This window comes from Artemia franciscana, chromosome 13 (assembly GCF_032884065.1).
Source record: "Artemia franciscana chromosome 13, ASM3288406v1, whole genome shotgun sequence".
NCBI lineage: Eukaryota > Metazoa > Arthropoda > Branchiopoda > Anostraca > Artemiidae > Artemia > Artemia franciscana.
In genome coordinates, this window is record NC_088875.1 from 37,528,470 (window position 1) to 37,555,571 (window position 27,102).

Sequence of the window (27,102 nt, forward strand, 5' to 3'; positions counted from 1 at the left end):
TTTTGTTTTTTTTCCCCAGGGGTGATCGTATCGACCCAGTTGTCCTAGAATGTTGCAAGAGGGCTCATTTTAACGGAAATGAAAAGTTCTAGTGCCCTTTTCAAGTGACCAAAAAAATTGGAGGGCACCTAGGACCCCTCCCACGCCAATTATTTTCCCAAAGTCAACGGATCAAAACTCTGAGATAGCCATTTTATTCAGCGTAGTCGAAAAACCTTATAACTATGTCTTTGGGGACGACTTACTCTCTCACAGTCCCCGTGGGAGGGGCAACAAGTTACAAGCTTTGACCTGTGCTTACATATAGTAATGGTTATTGGGAAGTATACAGGCGTTTTCAGGAGGATTTTTTTGTTTTGGGGGAGGGGTTGAGAAGAGGAGGATATGCTGGGGGAACTTTCCTTCAAGAATTTGTAATGGGAGAAGAAAATTTCCATGAAGGGAGAGCAGGATTTACTAGCATTATTAAAAAAAAACAATTAAAAAATAAAAGTGAAAAAGCTTTTTCAGCTGGAAGTAAGGAACAGCAATAAAACTTAAAACAAACAGAAATTATTACACATATGAGGGGCTCACCTCCTTCTAATACCTCGCTCTTTACGCTAAAGTATTTTCGGTAATTTCAACTACTTATTCTACGGCTTTTGTGATTCAGGGGGTCATTCTTAATGAATTGGGATAAAATTTAAGCTTTAGTGTAAAGAGCGAGGTACTGACGATGGGGCGAATCCCCTCATATATGTAATAAAAACATGAGAATACAAAAGTTCTTTGCGTAAGCTAATTTATAAGTTACGTAAATCTTTTACCAATAAAAAGATTCGTAAAAAATTAAAAGTTCTAGTTGCCTTTTTAATTAACCAAAAAATCGGGGGGCAACTAGGCTTCGTCCCCCGCTCTTTTTTTCTCAAAATCATTCGATCAAAATTATGAGAAAGCCATTGAGCCAAAAAAAAAATATGCAAATTTCGTTTTGATTATTCCTCTGCGGAGAGCCAATATCAAAACATTGATTCAAAAACGTTCAGAAATTAAATAAAAAAACAAGTTTTTTCAACTGAAAGTAAGGAGTGACATCAAAACTTAAAACGCACAGAAATTACTTCGTATATGAAAGAGGCTGCTTCCTCATCAACGCCCCACTCTTTACGCTAACGTTTGACTCTTTCTCTCAATTCTTCTTTCTAAAACAGTAAAAAACTTTAGCGTAAAGAGCGGGGCGTTGATGAGGAAGCAGCCTCTTTCATATACGAAGTAATTTCTGTGCGTTTTAAGTTTTGATGTCACTCCTTACTTTCAGTTGAAAAAACTTGTTTTTTTTATTTAATTTAAATCAGGCTCCGGAAGTTACATGCGAAGCTGTCATATCCCTAAGCCTGTCTTAAATTATGAAATAAAGTTAAATAGGTGGCTAAACATTAGGAAGCTTATGCAGACATTATAGAGATCAAAAGGGACCGGAACTTTTATTTTCTTTGTGAGTCTCCTTATTTATAGCTAGCTATAGGAAGATCAGAAGAGGCACTGCCTAATTAATTGGAACGTAACCAATCCTCTTTCATGCCCATTAGGTTATCCACCACCGTTTGACCCCCATGAACTTCAATCAAATTTGAAAAATAGCCATTTTCCTTAGAATAGTTGAAAAAAAAGTGTGTCCTTTGGACATGGACTCGAAATAATACAAATTACCAGTTGTTTACACTGAGATCTTGTAATGAATTAAATAAAAAAACAACAAGTTTTTTTTTAAACTGAAAATAAGGATCAACATTAAAACTTAGAACAAACAGAAATTATTACGTATATAAGGGGGATCGCCCCCTCGCTAATACCTCGCTCTTGACACTAAAGTTCGAATTTTGTTACAATTCTTTAAAAATGACCCCTGAATCACAAATTCCGTTTAGTTAGAATTAAATAACTCTTTTGGAAGAACTTTAAAAAGAACTTTAGCTCAAAGAGCGAGGTATTGACGCTCTTTAATTATTAGAGAGGTATAACCTCATATACGTAATAATTTCTGTTCATTTTGTTTTAGTGTTGCTCCTTACTTTCAGTTGAGAAAACTTGTTTTTTTAAATTTAATTTCTGATCATTTTTTACATAATGCATGGAAACCCTTCATAGAAAATTCTTTTCCCCCATTTAAAAATCTTCCATGGAAAGGTCCCCCTACGTAACCTACTTCCCACCCCCACCAGAAAAAAATCATACTACAAAACGTCTATATACATCCCAATAGTATATGTAAACAATTGACAAATTTCATAATTTGCAGCCCTTTCCCGGGGGACCGTGAGGGATATAGTCACCCTCAAAAACATAGTCATTAGATTTTTCCACTACGCTGAACAAAAAGGCTATCTCAAAATTTTGACTTGGTGACTTTGGCAAAGAATGTGTGTGGGACGGAGCTTTGTTCCCTTCAATTTTTTTGGTCACTTAAAATGGACACTAGAACTTTCAATTTTCGTCAGAATGAGCCCTCTCGCAATATTCTAGGATTACTTGGTTGATAAGGTCACCCCTGGGAAAAAAAGCAAAAAAATAAAAATAAATCTAAAATAAAATAAACACGCATCCGTGATCTTTCTTCTATAAAAAAAATATAAAATTCCACATTTTTGCAGATACGAGCTTGAAACCTCTACAGTAGGGTTCTCTGATACACTGAATATATTGTGTGATTGTAATTGTAATTATATGACTGTTAGGGGGTGTTTCCCCCTTTTTTTGAAAATAAGGTAATATTTTCTCAAGCTCCTAGCTTTTCATGAGCTAGACAAAACTTGATGAAACTTATATGTTTGTAATCAGCCTTAAAAAAATCTGATTCTTTTGATGTGTCTATTTGTATCAAAATTCCATTTTTTAGAGTTTCGGTTACTATTGAGCCATTCACTTCATAATGCGAGTCGGGAGGGTGACAGGGGGTCCTAAAATTGAGTAACAGACACTTTGTACCTTATCAGTTTGCAATTCAGAGCCTTAAGCCCACGGACCAAGAGTGCCATAATGTTAAAAAAATAGTTTGAGGGCATTGGTCCCTCGAAAGTTGGGTCCAAAAAGGGCTAAAGGAGTTTTGTTTTCATTGGCTTGAAATTTGTACCCTATAGTCTCTCGCGAAAAGACCCAAATACAGACAGAAAAATGGAACAAGAAATATCGGTACCACCAAAAAAAAGTCCCAGAAAAGGGGCAATTATTTTCCCTCGGCCACTTTATGTTGAAGGGGTGGCCATAAAACGTGGCAGGGAGTGCATTCGATTGGATATCAAAGCTTCTAGTGATGGTTAAAAATCGTCGGAAGGCAAAAATATACCCTAACAGGAAAGTAGCTTTTCATACCTTTTTATGCCACCCGGCCTCCGATACTCTGCCAAAATTTTGAGATTTTGAGCCATTTTTTAGAATTGTTAAGAGGTCTAATAATTTAATTTTACTTGGTCGGTATCAACCCTTGCAGCCCCAGGAGCGGGGGCCCTTAGTTATGTGAGTTTCACATTGTTCACAGACGAGCTTAGAAAAGGCTGCCATGTTTGGCTTTGGCTGTCTAAACAGTTAGGAACCCTTAGGAATCATTCGCTAGGCCATGATTCCTGTATTTTCCGAGGCTATACTCCGAAACGATAGGCCTGAATAAATTATAAGATGATACGTGACATTCAGTTTTCAAATTATTTATTGTATCAGGAGAATGGCTTGGTGAATCGACTTGCAACATTCAAGGATCGTTAGAGGGTCAAGTAAAACTAAAATTTTCACTTTAGGGGAGGGAAAGATAAATCAAAAGATGCGATGTGGTTTAAAAAGCCGATATGTATTATTTTGGAAACAGCTTGGGGGTTGGAGTTGAAACTTTAAATATACTACTTTGGGAGAGGAAGGGAGGCGGGTAAGACATGGGTACTTCAAATTTTGTGTTGAGAGAGAGGGGCTGAAATTTTTTTGCTTCCTATTCTTCAAAGCATATTTGCAGTATAAATTATAACTTACGGACGGTTAGGCAGCATCTTAAATGAAAAGATACCATGTGTTGCCACGTTATAAAAATGTTGTACCTTCAATATCACAGGAACGGCTTGAGGTTTCAAGATGAAGCTTTCATTGAGAAGTGATTGGGAGGGGGGATATTTAATTCTGGATAGGAGGAGAGTGCAGAACTGTATTGAAAGGCATCAGATGCACACAGGTAATCGAAGTAGCATCTTTGCAAAATTCCAGCAACGGATTGGGGGATGGAGTTAGAACTTTCAAGTAGTGTTGGAGAAGGAAGTTTCCCACACCTTTCATCTTTCCTCCGTAACTTAGACTAACTGTTCCTGATTCGTATATTGGCTCTTTGAAATATTTATAATTGTCTTAAAAACTAGGCATTTCAATATAGGATTGCTTAGGATCATATGTGTATCATATATTAAAGATTCATATGTGTTCCAATAATTTGTAGTAACATTTTTAGGCGAAAATCTAGACCGTTCGGAGACAATGAAAGGCACAGGAAGCTTACTTAAAGGACAACGAGCATTATATGGTCGGACTGAGGGAGAGCCTGGAAAAAATGATTTAAAACAATCTGGTTGTAGATCCTTTAGATAACGGACACGGAAAAGTATACATTGAAAAGCTAAAATTTGTCTAAATTTGTTAATCATTGGCACTTCCTTTCTTATTGAGATTAAATAAAAAAAAATAGTTTTTTTAACTGAAAGTAAGGAGCGACATTAAAACTTAAAACGATCATAAATTACTCCGTGTATGAAAGGGGCTGTTCCTTCCTCGCCCCGCTCTTTACGCTAAAGTTTGACTCTTTTACTCAATTCTACTGTATAAAACAGTAGATAACTTTAGCGTAAAGAGTGGGGCGTTGAGGAAGAAACAGCCCCTTTCATACACGGAGAATTTCTGTTCGTTTTAAGTTTTAATGTCGGTCCTTACTTTCAGTTAAAAAAAAAAATGTTTTTTATTTAATATCTGAATGTTTTGGAATTAATGCATGTTTGATTTTGGCTCTCCGCAAATGAGTAATTAAAACGAAATTTGCGTATTTTTTTTTTTTGCAAATGGCTTTCTCTTAGTTTTGATCAGACGATTTTTAGAAAAGGGGTGGGAGAGGAGGCCTAGTTGCCCTCCAACTCTTCGGTTACTTGAAAGGCAACTAGAATTTTAATTTTTAACGAACGTTTTTATTAGTAAAAGATATACGTAACTTACAAATTAACTTACGTAACGAACTTCTATATTCGTATATTTTTATTATGTATATGAGGGGGTTTGCCCCCTTGTTAATACCTCGCTCTTTACACTAAAGCTTTAAATTTGTCCTAATTCTTTAAGATTGACCCCTGAATCACAAAGGCTGTAGAATAAATAGTTGAAATTAATAAAAATACTTTAGCGTAAAGAACGATGTATTTAGGATGAGATGAACCCCCCATATGCTTAATAATCTTTGTTCTTTTTAAGTTTTAATGCTGGTCCTTACCTTCAGTGGAAAAAACTTTTTCATATTTATTTTTTCATTGTTTTTTTCTAAAATAATGCTAGAAAATCCTGCGCCCCCTTCATGGAATTTCTCTTCTCCCATGACAAATTCCTCCAAGGGAAGATTCTCGCACGTAGCCCCCTCCCCTCAACCCCCCACACCAAAAATACCCCTGAAAAGGTCTGTTCACTTCCAAATAACCATCACTGTATGTTAACGCTGGTAAAAGTTTGTAACTTGCAACTCCTCCCCCGTGGACTGTGGGGGAGTAAGTCAGCCCCAAAGACATAGTTGTTATGTTTTTCGACTATGCTGAACAAAATGGCTATCTCAAAAGTTTGATCCGTTGATTTTGGGAAAAGAATGAGCTTGGGAGGGGGCCTAGGTGCCCTCCAATTTTTTTGGTCAGTTAAAAAGGGCACTAGTACTTTTAATTTCCGTTAAAATTAGCCCTATCGCGACATTCTAGGACCACTGGGTCGGTACGATCACCTCTGGAAAAAAAAAACAACAAAAAACGAACAAACAAATAAACGCGCACCCGTGATCGGTCTTCTGGCAAAGAATACTAAGTTCCACATTTTTGTAGATAAGAGCTTGAAACTTCTATAGTAGGGTTCTCCAATATGCTGATTGCGATGGTGTGATTTTCGTTAAAATCGTATGACTTTTAGGGGGTTATTCTCTCTATTTTCAAAAAAGGCAAATTTTCTCAGGCTCGTACCTTTTGATGAGTAAGACTAAATTTCATGAAACTTGTTTAATTAAAATCAGTATAAAACCCGATTCTTTGATATATCTATTAGTATCAAAATTCCATTTTTTTAGAGTTTCGTTTACTATTGAGCTGGGTCGCTCCTTACTACAATTCGTTACCACGAACTGTTTGACTGCCCGAGGTAAAGACTCGGTTGTAGTGACCGTTTTATATCGCATACAATAAATCTCCATTTATTATATATTTAAATTATTAAACAAATTAGATTATGAAACATAGTGATAAACACTAACATATTTCTATGTTCTCAAGAAAGTCTTAAGAGTTGTAAATAGCAAGAAATTAAAATCCTCTTGCTTGACTATTTTTTTAACGTTTGGAACTTGGTTTAATAATATCAGCTCCTAATAAAAGACTGATATTGCAGAATTGGTTAAAGGTTGTTTACAACAAAAATCCGAATTTGTCAATATAAACAATCGATTACCGCATCGATTAATACCCAGGTTGGTTGAAATAGGGATAGATGGTATTCTAGCCTAGGTAAATTTGGTGTAGGAAAAGAAAACAGTAATGGCTATAGGCTTTTGCAATTTTGTAGGTATAACAACCTAGTTATAACCAATACGGTGTTTGGTCACAAAATGGCCCATAAGTTGACATGGTATTCACGTGATGGTAAGACAGCAAACCTTATTGATTATATTATCGTAAAAAGAAGACTAGCAGGATCAATACAAGATACTAGGGTGTATAGGAGTGCCGTTATTGATGTTAGAAGTAAAAATCACCATCTAGTAGTATCTAAGGTTAATTTGAAGCTGAAATTTCGGAAGGGTAACTCCCTCCCGGAAAGTTATGATGTTGGTAGACTTCAGGATGAAAATTTGAGAAAAAAAATCGAGGAACAGTTAAGTACTAAACTTGAGAGTTTAAAATTTGACAATGTGGAAGATGGATTGAATAATTTCAGAAAAAACAATTTGTGAAGTTGCTGATGGTGTCCTAGGAAAGAGTGCTAAGACTGCAACTAGGGATATTAGTGAAAAAGCTTTAGGTTTAATAGAAAGTAGAAGGGGTTTGTATAAGAATTATCTGAGTGATAGGTCGTATGAAAACAAAAGGAATGTAAAGAAAGTGGAGAAAACATTAAAATATGAACTAAGGAGATGGTGAAGTGGAGGCGATGGATAAAATTGCTGAGGATCTGGAAGATGCGGCTAGACGGCATAATAGTAAAATATTATACTGGCATGTTAATAAATTGAAAGGGAGTAGCCAATCTGGACTAGTCCCAGTTAAAGATAGAAATGGGGCCACAATTAGTGATAAGGAAAAAGTTAAAGAAAGAGGGGGGAACATTTTGAGAATGTGCTAAACCGAGATACAGTTGCAGGAAAAGATATAGATGAAAATGAAAAAGTTTGTGATACCTTGGATGTGAGGGAAGATTCGTTTAGTGAGGAAGAATTAGCTACAGTACTAAATGGATTAAAAAATAATAAGGCCCCAGGTGCTGATAGTATGATTAATGAGTTTCTTAAATATGGTGGCTCTGAGGTCAGGAATAAGCTACTGAAGATTATGAACATGATTTTTGAAAAAGGGGAAGTACCCAATGATTTTAGGAAAACCTTAATTAAACCACTGTATAAGAAAGGTGACAAGAGTGAGTGTCGTAATTATCGAGGCATTAGTCTGGTCTCTGTAGGTAGCAAATTACTGAGTAATATGATACTTTTTAGACTGAGACATGCTGTAGATACAGTTTTAAGGGAAGAACAATGCGGTTTTAGAAAAGGCAGAGAATGTGTCGACCATGTTTTCACTCTTAGGTTAATAATTGAGAAGTCCCTTCGTTGTCAAACACCTTTGGTCCTCAGTTTTATCGATTATGAGCAAGCTTTCGATTCTGTTGATAGAACAGCGTTAACAAAGGTCTTATCGTTATATGGTATACCAGAAAAATATATTGAAGTGATTTGCGCTATGTACGAGAATAATACTGCTGCGGTTACGGTAGGAAATGAGGTTACCAACTGGTTTTGTATTAAATCAGGAGTTAAGCAGGGTTGTGTTCTATCCCCCTTTATATGGATCATTTTGATGGACTTCGTCTTAAGGAGCACAGGAAAGGCAATTGGAGACCATGGAATCAAATGGGGAGGAAGAACGCTCCTGGACTTAGATTATGCTGATAATTTAAGCATATTAGATGAAGGTGTGAGCAAAATGAATGAATTTTTAGAGGTTTTGCGAGTTCAGGGTGCTAAAATAGGTTTGAAAATTAATGTTAAGAAGACTAAGTCACTAAGGCTAGGAATAAGTGAAGATGAAGAGGTGACATTAGGTAACGAAAAGTATGATCAGGTTGGGAGCTTCAGTTACCTTGGTAGTATTAATAGTAAAGATGGTGGGAGCAGTGAAGATGTTAAAAGTAGAATAGCTAAGGCTCAGGGTGTTTTTTCACAGTTAAAAAAATTTGGAAGAATAGAAAGATAAGTCTACAAACCAAGATTAGAATATTGGAAGCTACAGTGATGACAGTGGTCAAATATGGCTCTGAAGCATAGGCGCTCCGAAAAGCAGATGAAAATTTACTAGATACTTTCCAGAGTAATTGCCTACGGATTGTTTGTTCTGGGTACCCGGCTGACTGACGTATTTCAAACAGTAGGTTGTAGGAAAAGTGTGGTTCAATCCCGCTTTCTGGGGCTATAATGAAAGAAAGGTTGAGATGGCTAGGCCACGTTCTACGGATAAAGGATGACAGATTACCGAAGATTGTCCTTTTTGGCCAACCGTCTGGGGCTACACGGAAAGCAGGTTGTCCTTGTCTGGGCTGGGAGGATGTCATAAATAAATATTTAAAGGCAATGGGAACTTCCTGGGAGGGTGTAAAGAGGGAGGCTTTAAATAGATTAGGTTGGAGGAGGAGCGTGCGTAGCTGTGTTGGCCTCAGGCGGCTTGGTGCTGGAGTGAGTTAGTAGTAGTAGTAGTAGTAGATTACCGCATTATACAATTAATGAATTGCGGTCACATGCCAAAGATAATAAATTAAAGATAATTGACAAGAACTTAAAATATTCAATACCATAAACGATCATCTTAATAATAAAATATCAATGTGCGATCACTATATTCAATGGTCACGAAATTTCTAAATAGAAAAGAAAACATAGTGAACCTGAATTAAACCTAAAATTAGAGAATAAAATCAAACAAAAGTATAAAATGATTTCAGAATAAAAACTTCAATGTAATAGTGACAAAATAAAGATATTACTAAACTTAAATTTTTTAAAGATCGAAACAGATTTCAAGTGCTAGAAATTGTAACAACATAAAGGTAAAAAAAGGTAAAGGGTACGGCATTAGACTATACAGTCCCTACCGACGGTGCTGATCTCCGTTTCTTGGCCCTTTAGCCAGGAAGTGCAATGGGGGGTCGGGGGCCAACCATCCTGTGCTTCCGCACACCCTTCCTGTTTACCTTCCCTAGATTTCTCCAGGTACCCATTTAGAGCTGGGTTGACTCCCACTGACTGAGTCACGCCACTGACCAACGTAACGAATAAAGTAAAAAGTTATTTTAGTAATCAAATAGAAGTCAATAAAAAGGATGCTGATGAAAATCGACAATTCATGCGAAATGTAACTGGTAGAGAGTTTGTTAAAAAACAACGGAATATTGATAATTTGAATTTACTTATAAATAAGAAAAAACAAATGAAGTTCCAGACAACCCAGAGTACATGTCTATAGAAAAAACACGATAGTAATTCCTATTCAATGGATTAGACAACATTCCATTACAGTTTATATTTCAATAAATGTAAATGGAGCTGATTTTGAACCACTTTTTGACTCTGGTGTTCGAGATTTAAACAATAGAATGAATGATAGAGATAGCTATAGGATTCAAATTACAACACGTCTAATATTTGATTCTCAGAAAGTCCTGTGGTGGCGCAGTTGGTTTGACCTTAGCTTGGTAATACGGGACCCAGAGATCGAATCATGCTGCAGGAATGCACTGCAGGGCCGACGCAGGGACCTTAGTAGTCAAGAAGTGTCGTTAATCCGATACAATACAATTATTCTCAGAAAGATAATTAATAAATCGAACCTATTCATTATCTTAGCTACTCCTGGAATTTTTAATATAAATAGTGATATTGAAAAAGCCATGTAAGTAATAATTATAGGAATATACACACAATAATCATAGAGAATGCACCCAGATCAGGTTTACAATTTGAGAGAATCGATGGAGCTGATTTATTGAATGACAAGACTACCAAATCATGTGAGAGGTACTTATAAAGAATTACCTGAGGTACTTATAAAGAATCACCTGAATTTGCAAAAAATTTAAAAGCTTGCATTAATATAACAATAATGATAGTAAATGCTTTCTTTGGTCAATACTTAATTATCTTCACCCAGTTAATGACAGACATGTTGATAGACTATCAAAGTATAAACCCTATGAAAATGAATTCCACTTTAAAAGGCTCACTAAATTTCCAATGGATATTCGAGATATTTATAAATTTGAAAATAAATGTAATATTGAAATTTGTTTATTAGAAATAAGTGAAAATAAAGTGGGTAGAGCTTATTCCTAAGCTCTTTATTCCTAAGACTAAGATCAATGTAAAAACTGCTACACATGGGATTATTTTACTCTCTTTTGATAATCATTTAGTTTTAATTAAAGATTTAAGTAGACTAGTGCTAACTCAAATTACTAAACGTAAATCCAAAATTTATCTTTGCACCCTCTATGGAAGAAATTTCACAGAAGAGCAAAAGTTTGAAAAATATTCTAAAAAGGATAACTGTGATATCAATAAATATTCCAAAGGATCCTGACATCATTGTGACAAAACCATGATCTGAAATTGAATTTAAAAATATAGCTAAACAAGTTCAAGTACCTTACTGTATTATAGCTGATTTTGAATCGCATAGTGCAGAATTTAATCAAAAGAGAGGTAAAAAATAGTTGAAGTACAAGAGCAAAATCCATTTGCTTCTGGATTCCAGGTAAGTTGTTCTTTTGATACAACACACAATAAAAATTACAAATACTTTGGCGAAGATGCTAGTGGGCATTGCGTAACTACCATGACAGAAGCGTGTACAAAATAGCCAAATAGTTTGAAAATAGACAGAGATCATGGTTATACACAAGAACAAGTAAAAGAAAAATTGAATAATACAACTATTAAAAGCTGTCATATTTGTGAAAAGGAAAAAGTAGAAAATAATCTTCATTTAGACCACGACGATATGACTGGTAATATCCGTGGATTTACTCATGCAAATTGTAATAAAAAATTTATTATTCCTAAGCATATCCCTATTGTAATGCATTATCTCTCAAAATATGACTCATTTATTTCTTAAGAGTATTAGTACCTGATAAAAGTATGTTTGATTCAGCGGAGAGTTTTATATCATTTTATAAAACAATAAGTGTTAATGCAACCCAATACGAAATGCATCTCATAGATTCACTCTGTTTTATGGCTTCATCGTTAGATAGGCTTTCTAAAAATTTAGCTAAATGTAAATGTAAAGTAAATTCCAATTGCTTAACAAATAATTGTAAGTATAATTCTGATTTGTTTCAAGATACTGAAGAATTCAAAGAAATAATAAGGAAAAGGATTTATCCCTATGAATATATTAATAGCAATGAAAATAATGAAAAAAATACCTTCAATAGACAAGTTTTATTCTAGATTAACTGGGAAAAAATATTTCTGAAGAAGAATATATAAAAGGGAAATCTATATGGAAATTATTTAAACGTAAAACACAGTTAGATTACACTAGATTATATCTGAAAAGTGATGTTTGAATTTTTTCATATGTCTTAGAAAATTTTATAAATGTATGTTTAAGTAATTATAAACTAGATCTACTGCAGTTCTCCTCAGCAACAGGACTAACGTAGGAAGCTTTTCTCAAACACCCTAAAGATGAATTTCCATTATTTTATGACGAATTTATGTATACGTTTATGTAAAAAAAAGAGGAGCGTGTATCTCAGTGTATGAAAAGATATGCTGGAGAAAATCATAAATATATGAAACACTCTAATAAAACACAACCTTCAAATTATTTGATGCATTTATATGCTAATAATTTATACGATTGGGCAATTTCACAAACTTTACCAGAAAAATATTTTTTATTTATTAATATACCCGACAATTTTAAAACAAAACAACACTTCACACTATTACCAACAATTTTTCTTAATAGTCTAAAATTCCAAACTTTACACTATTACCAAGACTACTACATTCAATCAGAAATGAATAAGGATAATGTAGGAGCCATTTAGGAAGTTGACTTTGAATATGCAAGAGGGTAATATAATTTACATAATTTTCCACTTGTTCCGGAACATTTTTCATATAAATTAATTACAACTTTAAATAATAATATAAATTATGTTGTGCATTATAAGAATTTAGAATCTTATCTAAAACATGGCTTAGTATTGAAAAAAGTACATAGAATACCAGAATTTATTGAGTCACCCTATTTAAAAGAATGTATCAATCATAATACTAAATTACGACAAAAGGTAACGAATAAGTCCGAGAAATATTTCTTTTAACTGTCAGAAAAAGAGCAAGTATTGAAATAATTACTAGTTATGAACAAAGACAAAAAATAATTAAAAACATAACTTTAGATCAGAAGTAATGTTTAGCAAGAATTTCTCAGTAGGCGGAATGGCCAAGTCAAAAATAAATATAGATAAACCTATTTATTTTGGATTTGCTGCATTAAAGTTATCTTAGTTACTTGTATATGAATTTCATTAGGAATACATGAAACCAAAATATAGTGAAAAATTTGACTTATATTATATGGATATGGAGAACTTTCTTTATGTTATTCTAACTGAGGAATTTTATGAAGACCTTGGAGCTGACCTCCAAGAAAAATTCCATACTTTGGATTATACAAGGATAACCCTTATGACTTCTCTTCAGTCAATAAAAAAGTTATAGATATGATGAAAGATGAATTATCTGGAACAGTAATTAAAAGTTTGTAGGTTTGAGATCAAAAGTATATGCTTATTTAAAAGAGGTTGACGATGAAACGAAACCAAAGAAAGAATTTAAAGGTATTAAATAGAATATCGTGAAAGTTCGAATAATATTACAGAAGTATAAAGATGTGCTTTTCGGAAAAGTGGAAAGCTTATCAGAAAATCAGTATACTTTCAGACTGAACAAAAATACAATTTTCTAAGAAAAACAAAATAAAAAATCTCTAGACCCTAATGATGCTAAAAGAAAGTTTTTGAAACATAAAGTAAACAAGGTGCCCTGGGAATCTAATCTCTTAAAGCTACAAGCTATTTAAAGTATTATTAAGCTAATTAAGATATTATAGTTAAGCTAGTTAGGTATAAAAGTTAAGCTTCATAACTAAAGTTAAGCTATAAGCTTCAGGTCTATAAGCTTCAAAATTGAATTTTACTTAACAAAATTTTCACCTCGTAAATGGATGGGAAAGCACCTATTAAGGTATATGAAGATGGAAAAATAGCGATCTTTTTAAAAATAAATATTTGCTGACACCTCAATCACCATTTCGACTGTTGATTTGTTGTAATTCTTGATTTGGTAAAACGAATTTACTCTTGAACTTGATTCATGATTATTCGTAATTTCAAAAAATTTATCTATATGCTAAAGATCTTGCAGAAGATAAATATAAAGATTTAATGATTCTTGGATGAAAAAAAACTGACATGAATCTTTTGGTTGCGAGTAATGATAAAAGTGATATCATTAATGTAGATGACCTAGATCCCGATTGTCAAAATTTAGTTATCTTTGACAATTTTGTAACAGAAAAAGATCGGAAGAAGTTGAATATTAATTCGTGAGAGGTAGAAAATGAAATGCATCAATTATCCATATTTCAAAGAGCTATTTTGATACACCTAAAATTATATGATTAAAATGTAATTATTTTGCGTTTTCAAGTTATGTAATCCAAAAAAATTCATATAATCACAAAAAATCCTGCATCTGACTTGAAAAAAGAAAAATTTATCAACTTCTTTAATGAAGCAACAAATAATCATGGATTTTACTAACTGATATGAAAACAAATGATGCATCTTTCAAGTACAGAAAGAACATGGATATTCACTTAATAAAATTTGGTATACTGAATGAGCAAGTTTGGAAGCCTAGGAAGCAATTATCAGAAGTATACAAGCAACGAAAGTAGATTCTTTGATGCTAATGGTAATCTTGATTTACAATTAAAAACAATTAACCAATTCAGGTGATCCAAAATCAGAGAATTACACAAAGAATTTACAAATGTAAAAATTATTTTAAACGATTTCAAGGGTGAAGTTGTTAACCAACAAATTCTTAGAAATCATGTTTAAGTGACGATATTAATAGATTAAATAAAATTTATCAATCACCCGACAATATATTGACTAGAGTTAATGACAAAGGACTATTAGTAAAAATACCTTAAAAATAACGAAAGAACGTATTAATGCAGGAAATAGAAGAATTATAAATTTTGCAAACCCAAACAATGGCGCAGATGCAGTAAATTTGCATTAAACTTACCTCTTATGACTTAAACTTACCTATAACGAGATTATGCGAAACATAAAGAAGAAATATTACTCAAATGTAGGAATGAGTAGTCTTGACTCGAAGAAACGTAGCAGTTTCGTTAAAACCTCTAAGAAGAAAATTAATGCAAAAATGAGTCTCTTTCTTACTGCAGGTGCATCTAATAGAGCAATAGAAACGAGGTATTTTCAATAAGACCTCTGAGAAATGCCTCTTAATATGAAAAATAATTGTTCCTCTGGAAATAGTTACTATGGTCTCCCGGCTTTCTTTAATTAACGCTTGTCTTGCTTTGATTTTATTCTATATCTTTTTTTGGCGTTTTGTTTTTGTGTTTGTTGAGTTTTAATTGCTTTTCCGTGGTTTCATGGTTTTGTAATATTTTTTTTATTTATACAATTTGAATGTACAATGGTTTTTGTCATTTATATTTCGTGTTCCAGGATAAATCTTTAATACGTAATCATTTACAATGAAATATCTAAGTCTAATGCTAAGGAGCATCTGACATGTAACTTACCCTGTCTAGGTCACGTTAGAAAGTTAATAACATTGCTAGGAGCAGGTGCGCGGCACATGTAAATAATTTGCAAGCCATCGATTTTCTTCTTTTAACTCATGTGGAAAGGAAAGGAAAACATGCGATCCATTTAATCACTCTAGAAAGCGGGCAGGGAATTCCCTCGTGCGTAGAATAGGTTATCACATAGAAGTTATTTCTTGAATCAATATATCATCGATGGCTTTTTGGTCCAAGTCTCTAACGCCCCATTCCATTGAAGTTAAATCTCTTTTGAATCCAAAAGCAGACAAACATCTTCGAAATATAAAGGTTCGATGAGAAAAAGGGAATGAAAAATCCTGAGGTAAAAAGAAAAACATCGCTTAAAGTATTATGTAACATCTCGTGTTTGCATTGTCATTACGTATCACCCTAAGTGTGTATCCTCCGCAGTTACAATAGGGTATTCCCTACGTCCCCTGAAGAAATATGTCATGCGAGACTACGTCATCCTTAACATAAGTAAACATTCTCCTATTATGTAACAATTTGGATATCGAGTACTTTATCTCTCTGGCTTAAGCTCTGCCTGTTTAACGGCAACGTCCTACCCGTCCTCCTCTATGCACTGAAACTTGACATCTCATTTTCACGGCGCATTTTCATTAAGACATGTCAGAAATATATCTTGATGTTCCTTAAATTTACCTCTAACGAGATTTTGCAAAATGCAAAGAAGATAATGTTTAAATGTGTACTTGTCAGCCTGAAACACATAGTCTTGGCTCAAAGAAACGAGGTAAGACCTCTAGGAAGTCCCTCTTAATCTGACTTAAACTTACCTCTAACGAGATTATGCGAAACATGAAGAAGAAATATTATTCAAATGTAAGAATGAGTAGTCTTGACTCGAAGAAACATAGCAGTTTCGTTAAAACCTCACAGAAAAAAAAATAATGCAAAAATGAGTCTCTTTCTTGCTGCAGGTGCATCTAATAGAGCAATAGAAACGAGGCATGTTCAATAAGACCTCCGAGAAATGCCTCTTAATATGAATAATCTTCGCCTGTTCATTAGCAACGTCCTACCCGTCCTCCTCTATGCACTGAAACATGGCATCTCAACCACGAACAAGAGAGGAGAATTAAGTCGTTTAAAAACATGTGCTTACGTTGACTTCTCAGCATCTATTGGACCCTGAAGGTAACGAACGAGCACATTAGAAACATCACAGGTCAACCGTCCCTCACCGAGACCATACGAGGCGCAGGTGGAGCTACCTTGGACATGTGCTGCACATGGACGATTCCAGAATTTCTGGTTACCCGAAGGCACCCGACACAGAGGAAGACCCATAAATACACTCCATCGTACCTACAATAACGACCTGCAGCACCTTCACGCCTCAATACAGCCATAGTGGGAAGACATCGTCGCAGCCGCAAGTTTCAGAGACGACTTGAGACTCTTCTTGGATGCCCTAGGCGCCTCTGGAGGCGCAGGAGGATCTAAGGTCTAAGGTAAGGTAATTGTATAACAACCAAAGGAATTTTGAAGAAAATTGTCTTAAAGAAAAACTTTTTGGGAAAACGTTTTGAAATATCTCGAGAAACGTCATGAAGAAAAATATCATGAAAAACATCTGGAAAAGTCTTGAAAAATGTATTGAAAAACGGCTTGAAATGTTTTGAAATGTCTTGAAGAAAATGTCTTAAAAACGTCCTGAAACGTCTTGAAAAAAGTCACGAAGAAAAATTTCTTAAGAAACTTCTTCAAACTTTTTGAAACATGTCTTAAAGAAAAATGTCTTAAAAGCGTGTTGGAATGTTTTGAAACGTTTCGAAATCGTCTTTTCGGTGAAATTGGTTACTAGGGGCTTGCGGTGAAATTAGATGCTAGGGGCCCGATTAAATTCGTTACTAGGGCCCCTTTCCGTTGGATTTGATTGGTTGCTAGGAGCCAATTGGAATTGGTTACTAGGGCTCAGTGTCTTGAAGGTCCCCCACCAGGGCCTTGAAGGTTTTTCCCGGCCCTCTTAGGTTATTTTAAGTAATCAAAGAAATTTCTCTCTATTATATAGCAACCAAGCCCTATTACGGAACGACCAAAGAAATCCTGATTTGCGGGCCCCTGAAGGTTGTTTCTCTGCCCATCACAGGTGCCCATCACACTTGCATTGTCTCGAAAATATTTCCTATTACGTAACTTACTGGTGAACTTTAAAGTTACAGATGCACTTTAGTATTGCGTAAGACCCAGGTTTGCGTAATTACGTGTTGAGGGAATAGCAACTTCAAATTTACCCCACATGGGTACCTTTAGATCCAAAGGACTGCCACTGCTCTTACAACCTTGACTTGAACTCCTGCATTTTCGTTTCCGTTTTTTTAGCTGTCGGTGCCCCCATTTCTTTATGTAAATTATTGCTTTACTGCGACTCTTGACTACTTTTCTTGTAATTTTGGCTTCTGTTTTCGCAGTTTCGGTGATATTTTTTTGAATTCTTCGTGAAAATTCCTGCATTCTTAGCAAAATTTTTGTAATTCTTAGCCCAACTTTTCAATATGTGTCCTATTCTTTTGTAAAAATCAGCTACTTTTCTTGCAATCTCTTTTCAATTTTGCGTACTCTTGGCGATATTTCTTGAAATCCTTGGTGACAATTTCTGAAATCTCAGCTCCAATTTGTGCAATCACGGGCACAAACTTTTTGGTCTCGTCAACACTTCTGCATTTCTGGTTGATTAGTTTTTTCTTATGAAAATCTTAGCTTCAGGGTTGTTACTTTTGGCTCCAAACAGGGGAACCTTGGACCCACTAACTCGTTTTGACCTAAAAGAAATGCTATAGCGAGAGAATGGAAAAATTAATTATAATGCTAACTATTTTCCCCGACCCACATAATTTGAAAGGGTGATCGTAGAAATTAAAAAGTTCTAATGCCCTTTTTAAGTGTCAAAAGTGACTGGAGAGAGACCTGACCCCTCTCTTCTTTGTTTGCTACTCAGCCCTCTATTACCGCATTAGACGTTTGTTTAGAATTTTGAGATAGACATGTTGTTAAAAGAAATGTCAAAAGGTCCAATAAATATGCGTCCACAGACGGCATGGTCCCAACAGGCTCTTGGGGAAGGGCGGTAGGCCTAAGTATGGTAAATTGACAATTGTTTTAACATATTTTTTATAAGGGAAAAGAGGGGTTGGTGCAATATATAAGGAACAGCTAAAGTTATTAAGGTATTAAGTTGAAGCCTTGAGGTAATAATGAAGGAGAAGTTGAACTGAATCAAAAGACAATATGAGCATCCAGCTAATCAAAAGAGCGTACCGGTAATATTTCAGGAACCGTTAAGGAATAAAACTTTAAACTTTAAAAGAATCTTTAAGGGAATGTTGAGAGAATATTGAGCCAAATCTAAGGACACCATGTTCACCGGGTTGTCTAAAGGACATATTTGCAATATCTAAGTAAATTTTCAGTGAATTTTTAGGGGTGCTTACCACCCTATATGCATCCAGGTTGTCATAAAGGCGCATCTGAAATACCTTGGAAATGGCTGTGGGTATTAAGTTGAAACTTTTATGGAATTTTAATGAAGATGTTAAACTAAAGCTAAAATCACTATATGCCTCTAGATTATCTAAGGGAGTATCTGAAATATCTCAGAAACAGCTAAGGATATTAAGTTAAAACTTTCAGGAATTTTGAGAGGATGATGAGCTAAATCAAAAAACCCAGTGTGCGTACAAGTTTTCAAAATGGCGGTGTGCATCCAGGTTTTAAGAAGAATGAATGTACAATATCTCGGAAACGACTAAAAGTATTAAGTTAAAATTTTTCGGGAATTGAGCGAGATGTCGAACTAAATCAAAAGACAGTGTGGACATCCAAGATTTCAAAAGAGTGCCTCTGCAAATATTCAAGAACGGCTATGAGTGTAAATTGAAACTTTTATGGATGGATTCAGAGGAATGTCAAAATAACTCTAAATACATTGTGTGCATCCAGGTCGTCAAAAAGATATATCTCCAATATCTCAGAGACGGCACATAGTATTATATAAAGAAGCATTATATTAAAGATCCTGTAATTACAGGATCTTTAGTAAACCCAGACAAATACGTAAATCCAAAAAAAAACATAAAAAGTGGGTGTTTAGGATAGCCTATATTGCTCATTTTGCAAAATTTTAAGTTGTTAGAACCCAACAAAATTTAGAAAATTTTGAACTCCAACAACACAAAATAGCAATATATTTTTCCGTAAAGTATTATAAAAAACCAGAAAACTTTCGATTTAATAGTTGTGGAACATATATTTAATAGTCTATATTATAATAAACTATTTAAAAAAACGAAAATGATTTGTAATTGTTTTGGACAATAGGAAGATATCGATTAAATTCAATTTAAAATAATTTAATTAAGTAAAAGTCAAGATAAACTAAACTTTGTAAAAAGTCATCGAGCTTTTGCTATTAAAGAATTATATTCTTTAATTGAAATTAAATTGAAAATTTAATTGAAAATCATTACAGATTAGTAATGAAAGAAGTTCGTTTAATGTGTCAAACACAATAGTTTCTTGACATGTTGTATGTTTTTAATTAATTCAACCTAGGGCATAAATAAGATTTTCAAATAAAAAGACTGTTTTATGTTGCTAGGGTACCATATCAGAAAATTAACTCAGGCATATGCGTAAAGTAATATAAAAAAGGTTTGCAGAAATATTGCATAGAAATTTAAGACAGTATAATAACTTAGACTTCAAGTTGCATCACAAATCGATAGGGCTTGCAATGTTCTTTTCAAGTATAAATATTTAAGAAACACGCCCAAATGATCAATAGCTATGAATGATCTTTGAAGCATCTCTTCTATAATTTTGTGGTCACCTGCTAGTTCAAGTGGTGTCAATAGAGGGAGACAGGGGTGCCTGTACCCTCTAGTTTTTGCCCAGCCAGATTTTGCTTTTGCAGTGTTTTCCTTGGAAAATGCCTTCTTGTCTGTGTTTCTATTGAAACAAATGACAAAACAACAAATTTGGCCTTCACTTCGCGATGTTAAAAATACAATTTAACTCCCCCCACTAATTTTTTGTGAATCTAGTTTTGCCTAGAATTACCCTGGCCTATATAATTAGAGCATGCCTTTTAGTCAGTATATGATTTTTAATTTATATAATTATTGGGGGCGCTGAGAGGGGGACTATAAATGAGTGGGAATTTAAAGCCTCAGGTGTAGGGTTTTCAACCATTGGGATTACGACAGTGCCCTCTTTATTCTTCCCACCCTTTTTGCCCCAGAAATGGCACCCAAAATCTCTTTTTGTGTGCCATATGACTTGTTATGATAACATCATAAAGTCGAATTCTACCAAACATGTAGATACAAAAGTTACTCTGAAGGTCATAAAAAGGATTTAAGACCTGTATTTACTATACCTTGGGGAAACGAGTCTTATTATTAATTGTATTTTCATTCCACAATGATTAAAAAAAAAAAAAATAGAGCACTGAGAACTGATCATCTGAAAGAATTTTTTTATACAAGATTCTTACTTAGGTTACCGCGGCCAAGGTGAAAAGTCGTTGGCGTTAGACTGTAAAGCCGTGTATAGAAAAGTTTGTTTTATACCCTTTGCTGATTCCAATCATCCGTTTTTTACATGCTAGAAATTTAAGATAATATAAAAAGCTGAAAGATACCTCTGATGTATATTTCTTCTCGTATTCTATTTTCATTCCTCTGTTATGTTTTGGAGTTTCTCATCGGAGAATCAAGAGCCTTTCCAAGCTTTGGTTTCAAATTATATAAAATTTAAGGAACAGCTTGGTTTAATGCAACCAAAATCAATGTCAGATCAACTTATGTAACTGCAGTGATTCTGTTTTTAAATAGTTTAATTTAACTTATTCAGCGTGGTGAAATTTTATTCTTGTATGATCAACCAGATCCACTTCCAGATACATTGAGTTTGTAGATACATTGAAACTACCTTCAGCAAAGGCTAAAGACTTTAGAAAGACTAAAGAACAGCTTTAGCTTTATAAATCAAATGAATCCAGGTTAATTGATCTGATATTTTAGATACGGATTGATTTTTACTGGCAATACACACATCAATTACCATTAATCAACTAATTCTAAATTTAATTAACCCTTATATATTCTTTTTGCTTACATAGTAGGCCTACAATAAAATACCACTTTATCTATACCTCATATTTTCTGATAATGACTAAAAACTAAAATCAAAGAATAAAAACAGTAAAGTGATAATATTGAAAAACACTTCTTTGAAACGTCCTTATATCTCCAAATGCAAGAAATATTGTACAAACAAAAAATATGTCCGTGACTCATTCTAAGATAGCTACTTCTATGTTATAGATAATCAACCAAAACGAGCTATAGTTGATGGTAAATAATTCCATTATTCAATTTACAACCTATTGTATCTAATGAAACTATTACCAATAATTAATAACTATGACTACCATCGCGTAGTAAATAATTGAGCATTTATTGATTAGTTAAATTTCTTGACGTCTTTTGGTTCAGACTAGAATTTTATTTTAGTCTGTCAAGCAAAACTTTCAAGTTGGAAAAAAAACGAATTCCGTATCACGATACACCATGTATGCTAAGAATGGCAGTGACTCAAAAATCTAATCAATATTTATCACTATTTTTTGCAGGTGCAAAGCAGAAAAAGAAGCCAGCAGCTTCTTCTTTACAAAGATGCTTCTGCAAAGCTTTCAGTGAAGAATGATTTCAAATACTTATTGCTGAAATCTTCCTGTACAAGAAATTCAAAGATGTTTGAGATTACGTTAGATAGTAACTCTGGCGGCAAACCCCTTTTGTATTCAAGCTGTATTAATAGTACATGGACATTTTTACTAAATAAAAAATCCCGTGGTACCTTAACGATGAAGAGTAACTACCCAAAAGAAATTACAGTTCACAAATTAGGAACAGGAGAGGTAACAGAAGAAAAAACGCTTGGTGTTCTCCAAGAGAGCGGGAAAATTAGGTTAGAAGAACTTGGCACCTTTTCTAGGCCACAAGTACTTGTGGCTCTTTTGGGACTCCGTGGATCCGGAAAATCAACAATTGCCTCATTGCTATCAGGAAATGAAAAAATGTTTCTCCAGGGAAGAAGAAGCACGAAAACAACAACTTTGGGAATTGACATTTCCCCAATAATTTCTACTAATGAATATGTTCCTGCAATATATAATGCATTAAAAAATGGTTTCGATAACAGTGGATCACCCTTTCCGTTAGTATTTACTGACAGTGAAGGAATGGGAGTGAGAGGCGACAGCATTGATTTCGTTTCAACAATTCCTCCTTTGCTTTTTTCCAACGTTATAATTTGGGTGACAACTGATTCTTTACGTGCAGACGAGGAACTTACAAAATTGAATCGCTATCTGAATTTGGCAAATAAAATCCAAGATGAGAGTGGTGAGCTTTGCACTGACTTTATGGGTGGGCGATTAGTCGTAATAGTGAATAAAATGCAAGGCTATGAAAGTGACGAAGAGCTTACAGACGAACTTTTAGAAGAAGAGTTTGAATCAGAAACCCAAACTGCAACAAACAGAAATTCTATACGCAAAAAACTAAAGCAATGTTTCAAGTCAATTCAAGTTGTAGGATTCCCTTATTTGTATCTGCCGAGGACAGATGAGTATTTAAAATATACTAGCCTTAAAGGGGAAGGATCAGATCGTTTCAAAGAAAGCCTTACTAAAATAATAAAGTTAATTTTAAATGCACAAAATGAAGTTAGAATCTTGGCTGGGACAATCATTACGCCATCTGTACTGACACCCCTTTATGGTCTTATCCTTGAAAAGATTAATACTAATGCTGAGTTCTTAGATGATGACCTGAGAGATGCCCTGTTTATTGTCAAGATAAAAAATAATATAACTGGATATGAAGTCCGCTTTAATAAGTATCTAATTGAAATTGAAAGAAATAAGAAAAATGAAGCCCTTGTTGTTGCTATTCATGCATTGATAGATGACAACAAAAAGGCATTAGCTGCGCTGTTGGAAGAAGGCAAAACTAAAAGACAGACAAATATTGTTATTAAAGAATGGGATATAGTTCAACCTCACTTGATAGATTCTTTAGAAAAGCTCGTATATTTTTATTTTAATACGACTTTAAGCAATAGTCGGTCATTGCTGCTAAAATTCCTTCCGGTATGCAAGTACTTACCCGCAGAAATTCATCACTGTTTGAAAGATCACTTTTCAGCAAGAATCTCTAGATTTCGAAGTCAAATGGATGAATTACCGTTAGAAATTTTAAAAAGAAGCCATAAGCTAGCAGACTTGTTTGATGAGGAAAAAGAAGAAGTTTTTGGTTTCTGTTCTGAGCAAAGAACGGCTTATGCCAGTACTGAACGTGCCGAAGCAGAACAACTTTTAAAATCTGGAATTAGTATAATTGAATCTGTAAAATCAGCAGGGAAAATTGACAAAGCCCTTAAAGCCTTTGCAAGTGTGCAAGATATTATAGTGAAAAAGCCAAAGTTTGACGTTTCTTCATCTGTTCTTCCCTGTAATGTATGGGGTTCCTTGAAAAAAGTACAAGCAATTTTTAGATACATTGAAAGTACCTTCAGCAAAGGCTTAGATAGACTGAAGAACAGCTTTATCTTTAGCAATCAAATGAATCCAACTGAATCCCATTTTGACTTTATCAGTGTAACTCCTAATATTGTCTCAAATGGCAAAAAGGCAAGAATCTTTGACCAGATTTGTGACCTACCATCAATTTTATCATCGCTGGGACCTGATATAGAAGAACTTAGTCTAATTTGTTTTAATACAACAGCATATGGATATACTAGTACACCACTCAAGGTATTATTAGTTGAAACTGGGTATCTTCATATCAATATTAAGGGTTCTACTGTCCGTCTAACTGAACCACCTTCTCCTCCAAAGTCAGAACCTGGTCAACCGGGGTTGATTGGCCTTAGTGGAGGAACTGTTCTCATAAAAGTTCATTTTGCTGTCAAAGGTGGTGTGTTGAAAATCATTGGAAATGGAGGGGATGGTGGCGATGGTGGAGATGGTCTTCCTGGTTTAAAGGGAGAAGACGGGAAGAATGGGGTTATTTCTCCTAGCCTTTATGACAAATCGTATTATGATTCCTTAAGCCCTAACGAGTTAAATCTAATACATACGGCCGACCGAACATGCACACGTAGAAGAGGTGGTCTAAACAAATATTTTAAAAGGGATAGAAAATGGATATGCGGACAAACTCGGAATTATGAACAAACTTTTGTACATCTATCAACTGGGGCCACGCCTGGAGCAACAGGCATGACTGGCTATTCAGGTCAGCCCGGAGGCGCCGGGGGTGAGCCAGGGGAGCTAAAACTTGATACTGATATAAGCTTCAGGAAATATTTTATAGTACTCGCCCAAGGCGGAAAAGGAGGAAAGGGCGGTAATGGTGGTTTTGGAGGTGTTGGAGGTAGAGGTGGAGAAAATAAGATTTTGGAGGTAACATACACTCGAGTTTGGGAATGGAAGGAAAACCAACCCGATAAAATGCTAAGTAGCACTATAGGATCAGGTGAAAAATTTACAGGAAGACAAGATAACGGTGGCCTTGGGGAAGTTGGAGCCAAAGGCAAAGATGGGGAAGACAATAAAAGAAAAAGTCAAATTCAGCATTTAACGGTTGTTGGGAACAGCCTCTTTTCCATATTTGAAGCAATAAATTCTTTTATTGCAGAAAAGTCAGAAAGAAGGTATGACGGTGAAAAATCCGTTCTAAGAATAATAGATTATATTGAAAATTTGGTAATACTTATGAATCAACAGAAAGATGCTTTATCCACACTTAGAGCTCACTATACAACCCAGTTGATCGGAATGAGTTTAGACAGTCTAATCAGAAGTGAAATGAATTTAGCTGATGCTTTAATAGTATCATACAAAAATAAACAAGAGTCTTTATCGACTGATTTTCAAAGTTATATAGAAGCATTGAAGTCTGTTGATGACCTTATAAGTCAAATTAAAACAGGCAGCTTAAAATACATTGTCGACAAGTTAAGAGATAAACTTTTATCGGAGGCACAAACTGGTTTAGCTCATGGAATTCAAGAAGTTGAGGAGGCAAGAAAACAGACAAGAGGCTCTATTGGAGCTTTTTTTTCAAAAGTGTTCGCTGTGGTGAATATCATTTCAGGTTTTTATGGTAACCCCGGGGCCATCACTGGGATTCGTGGCCTTTTTGATTCAACGAAAGATTTATTTTCATTGGCAAAGAAGAATGACCTTGAGGGGTTAAAAAATACTTACGATGATATTAGAAGTAAGTTAGAAGATGTCCAGATTACTATTAATGATGTGAATACGATTTCTGAGCCTAAGCCTCCAAGAAGCCCAACCGACATGAATGCAGTGTTCGAAGACTATTTCTCACTCGTTAATGATACCTTTGATGCAACTGAATCGTTAAGTGACTACATGGAAAATTTTATTAAGGATCTAGATGATATCGGAATAAAAAGTCAAATAGAACTTGGCATTGAAGTTTCTGATCTAATGAAAGCCTACACCCCAGCTTCTTTTGCAAGTAGCGATGTCAGTAATAGATTCAAGCGTCATGAAGTCCGTCAGCTAGTGTCTCGATTGAAATCAGTTTTGTTCGAAGCTTCAACTGAATTAGGGGCCCAAAATATACCTGACATTGATTCATTGATATCAGCTATTGATATGAAAGTTGAGCTTGGTGAAAAGCTGATTAAGGCCAGCTCAGATATTTCAGATATACAACTGACGATTGATGGACTCAAAAGGCGCAAAAGCAGCTTGCTTCAAACATCTAAAACTACAGTAACCAATTTGGCCTCTGCCCAAAATGCACTCGATAACATAGTGGCCAACTCGGTACTAAATCTACTGTCAACAGGAAAACAAATTTGTTCTAGTTTATCTGACCTTACGAACATTGCTGCACATATTCGACAGAACAATAATTTTTTATCGAAAATGCAGCCAGTTTCACCCACATCATCCCCTGTGAAATTTAGAACAGCCTTAAATCTTCTTAAAAATGAACTAAATGAATGGAATAGTATGCAGGATGGTAAAATAGAAATAGTGCTAGATGCAATCGATTTTCCTTTCGAGTTTGTGCAGCTCAAAACTGAGCGACGTGCCGTTTTTCCCATTTTTGTCGAAGGAAAAAGTAATTTCTGGATTGAAAGTGTTCATGCAACTCTGACTAATATTTCAACTAATGGTGCATACTACACAATATTATTGGAGCACAGTGGCTCACATCTCTTTGATTTTGGCAACGATCTAAAGCTTAAGCCGACGGTATTTGAGAGTACTTATCAAACTCCAGGGCCTCAATGGAAAAGTGTACCAAAGTCAGCTTATAATACTGTTGAACTTACAAATTACCCATTATCATCTTACTACAAAATTGAAATACCAGAAAACTATAAAACCTTGAACATCGTCAGCAATGTTAATATAAATATGTCCTTGGTTCATCAATTAGTGTTGATTTTTAAAGTTTGGTATGAAAAATAAGAAACTTGCAGCAACTAGGCTACTATATTGTAAGAGTTTTAAAAAAGTTTGTCTCTAACTATTTAGAAATTGGTAAGAAGACTTTCAGATTTGGTCATTGTTGTACAGAAATAGGAAATCCAATAAAACATTGAAAACTATTCCTAAATG

General features: G+C 34.6%; 1 protein-coding gene across 1 annotated transcript in view; it reads left to right on the forward strand.

Moving 5' to 3' along the window:
• LOC136034896 (uncharacterized) overlaps positions 1-27,092 on the forward strand; it is a 31,144-nt gene extending 4,052 nt beyond the window's left edge. Inside the window, exon 2 of the mRNA XM_065716391.1 lies at positions 22,060-27,092. Within this exon, the coding sequence (XP_065572463.1) occupies positions 22,060-26,952 (4,893 nt within the window). The 3' untranslated portion in view covers positions 26,953-27,092. The remainder of the gene's footprint in view (positions 1-22,059) is intronic.
• The last annotated feature ends 10 nt before the right edge of the window (positions 27,093-27,102 follow it).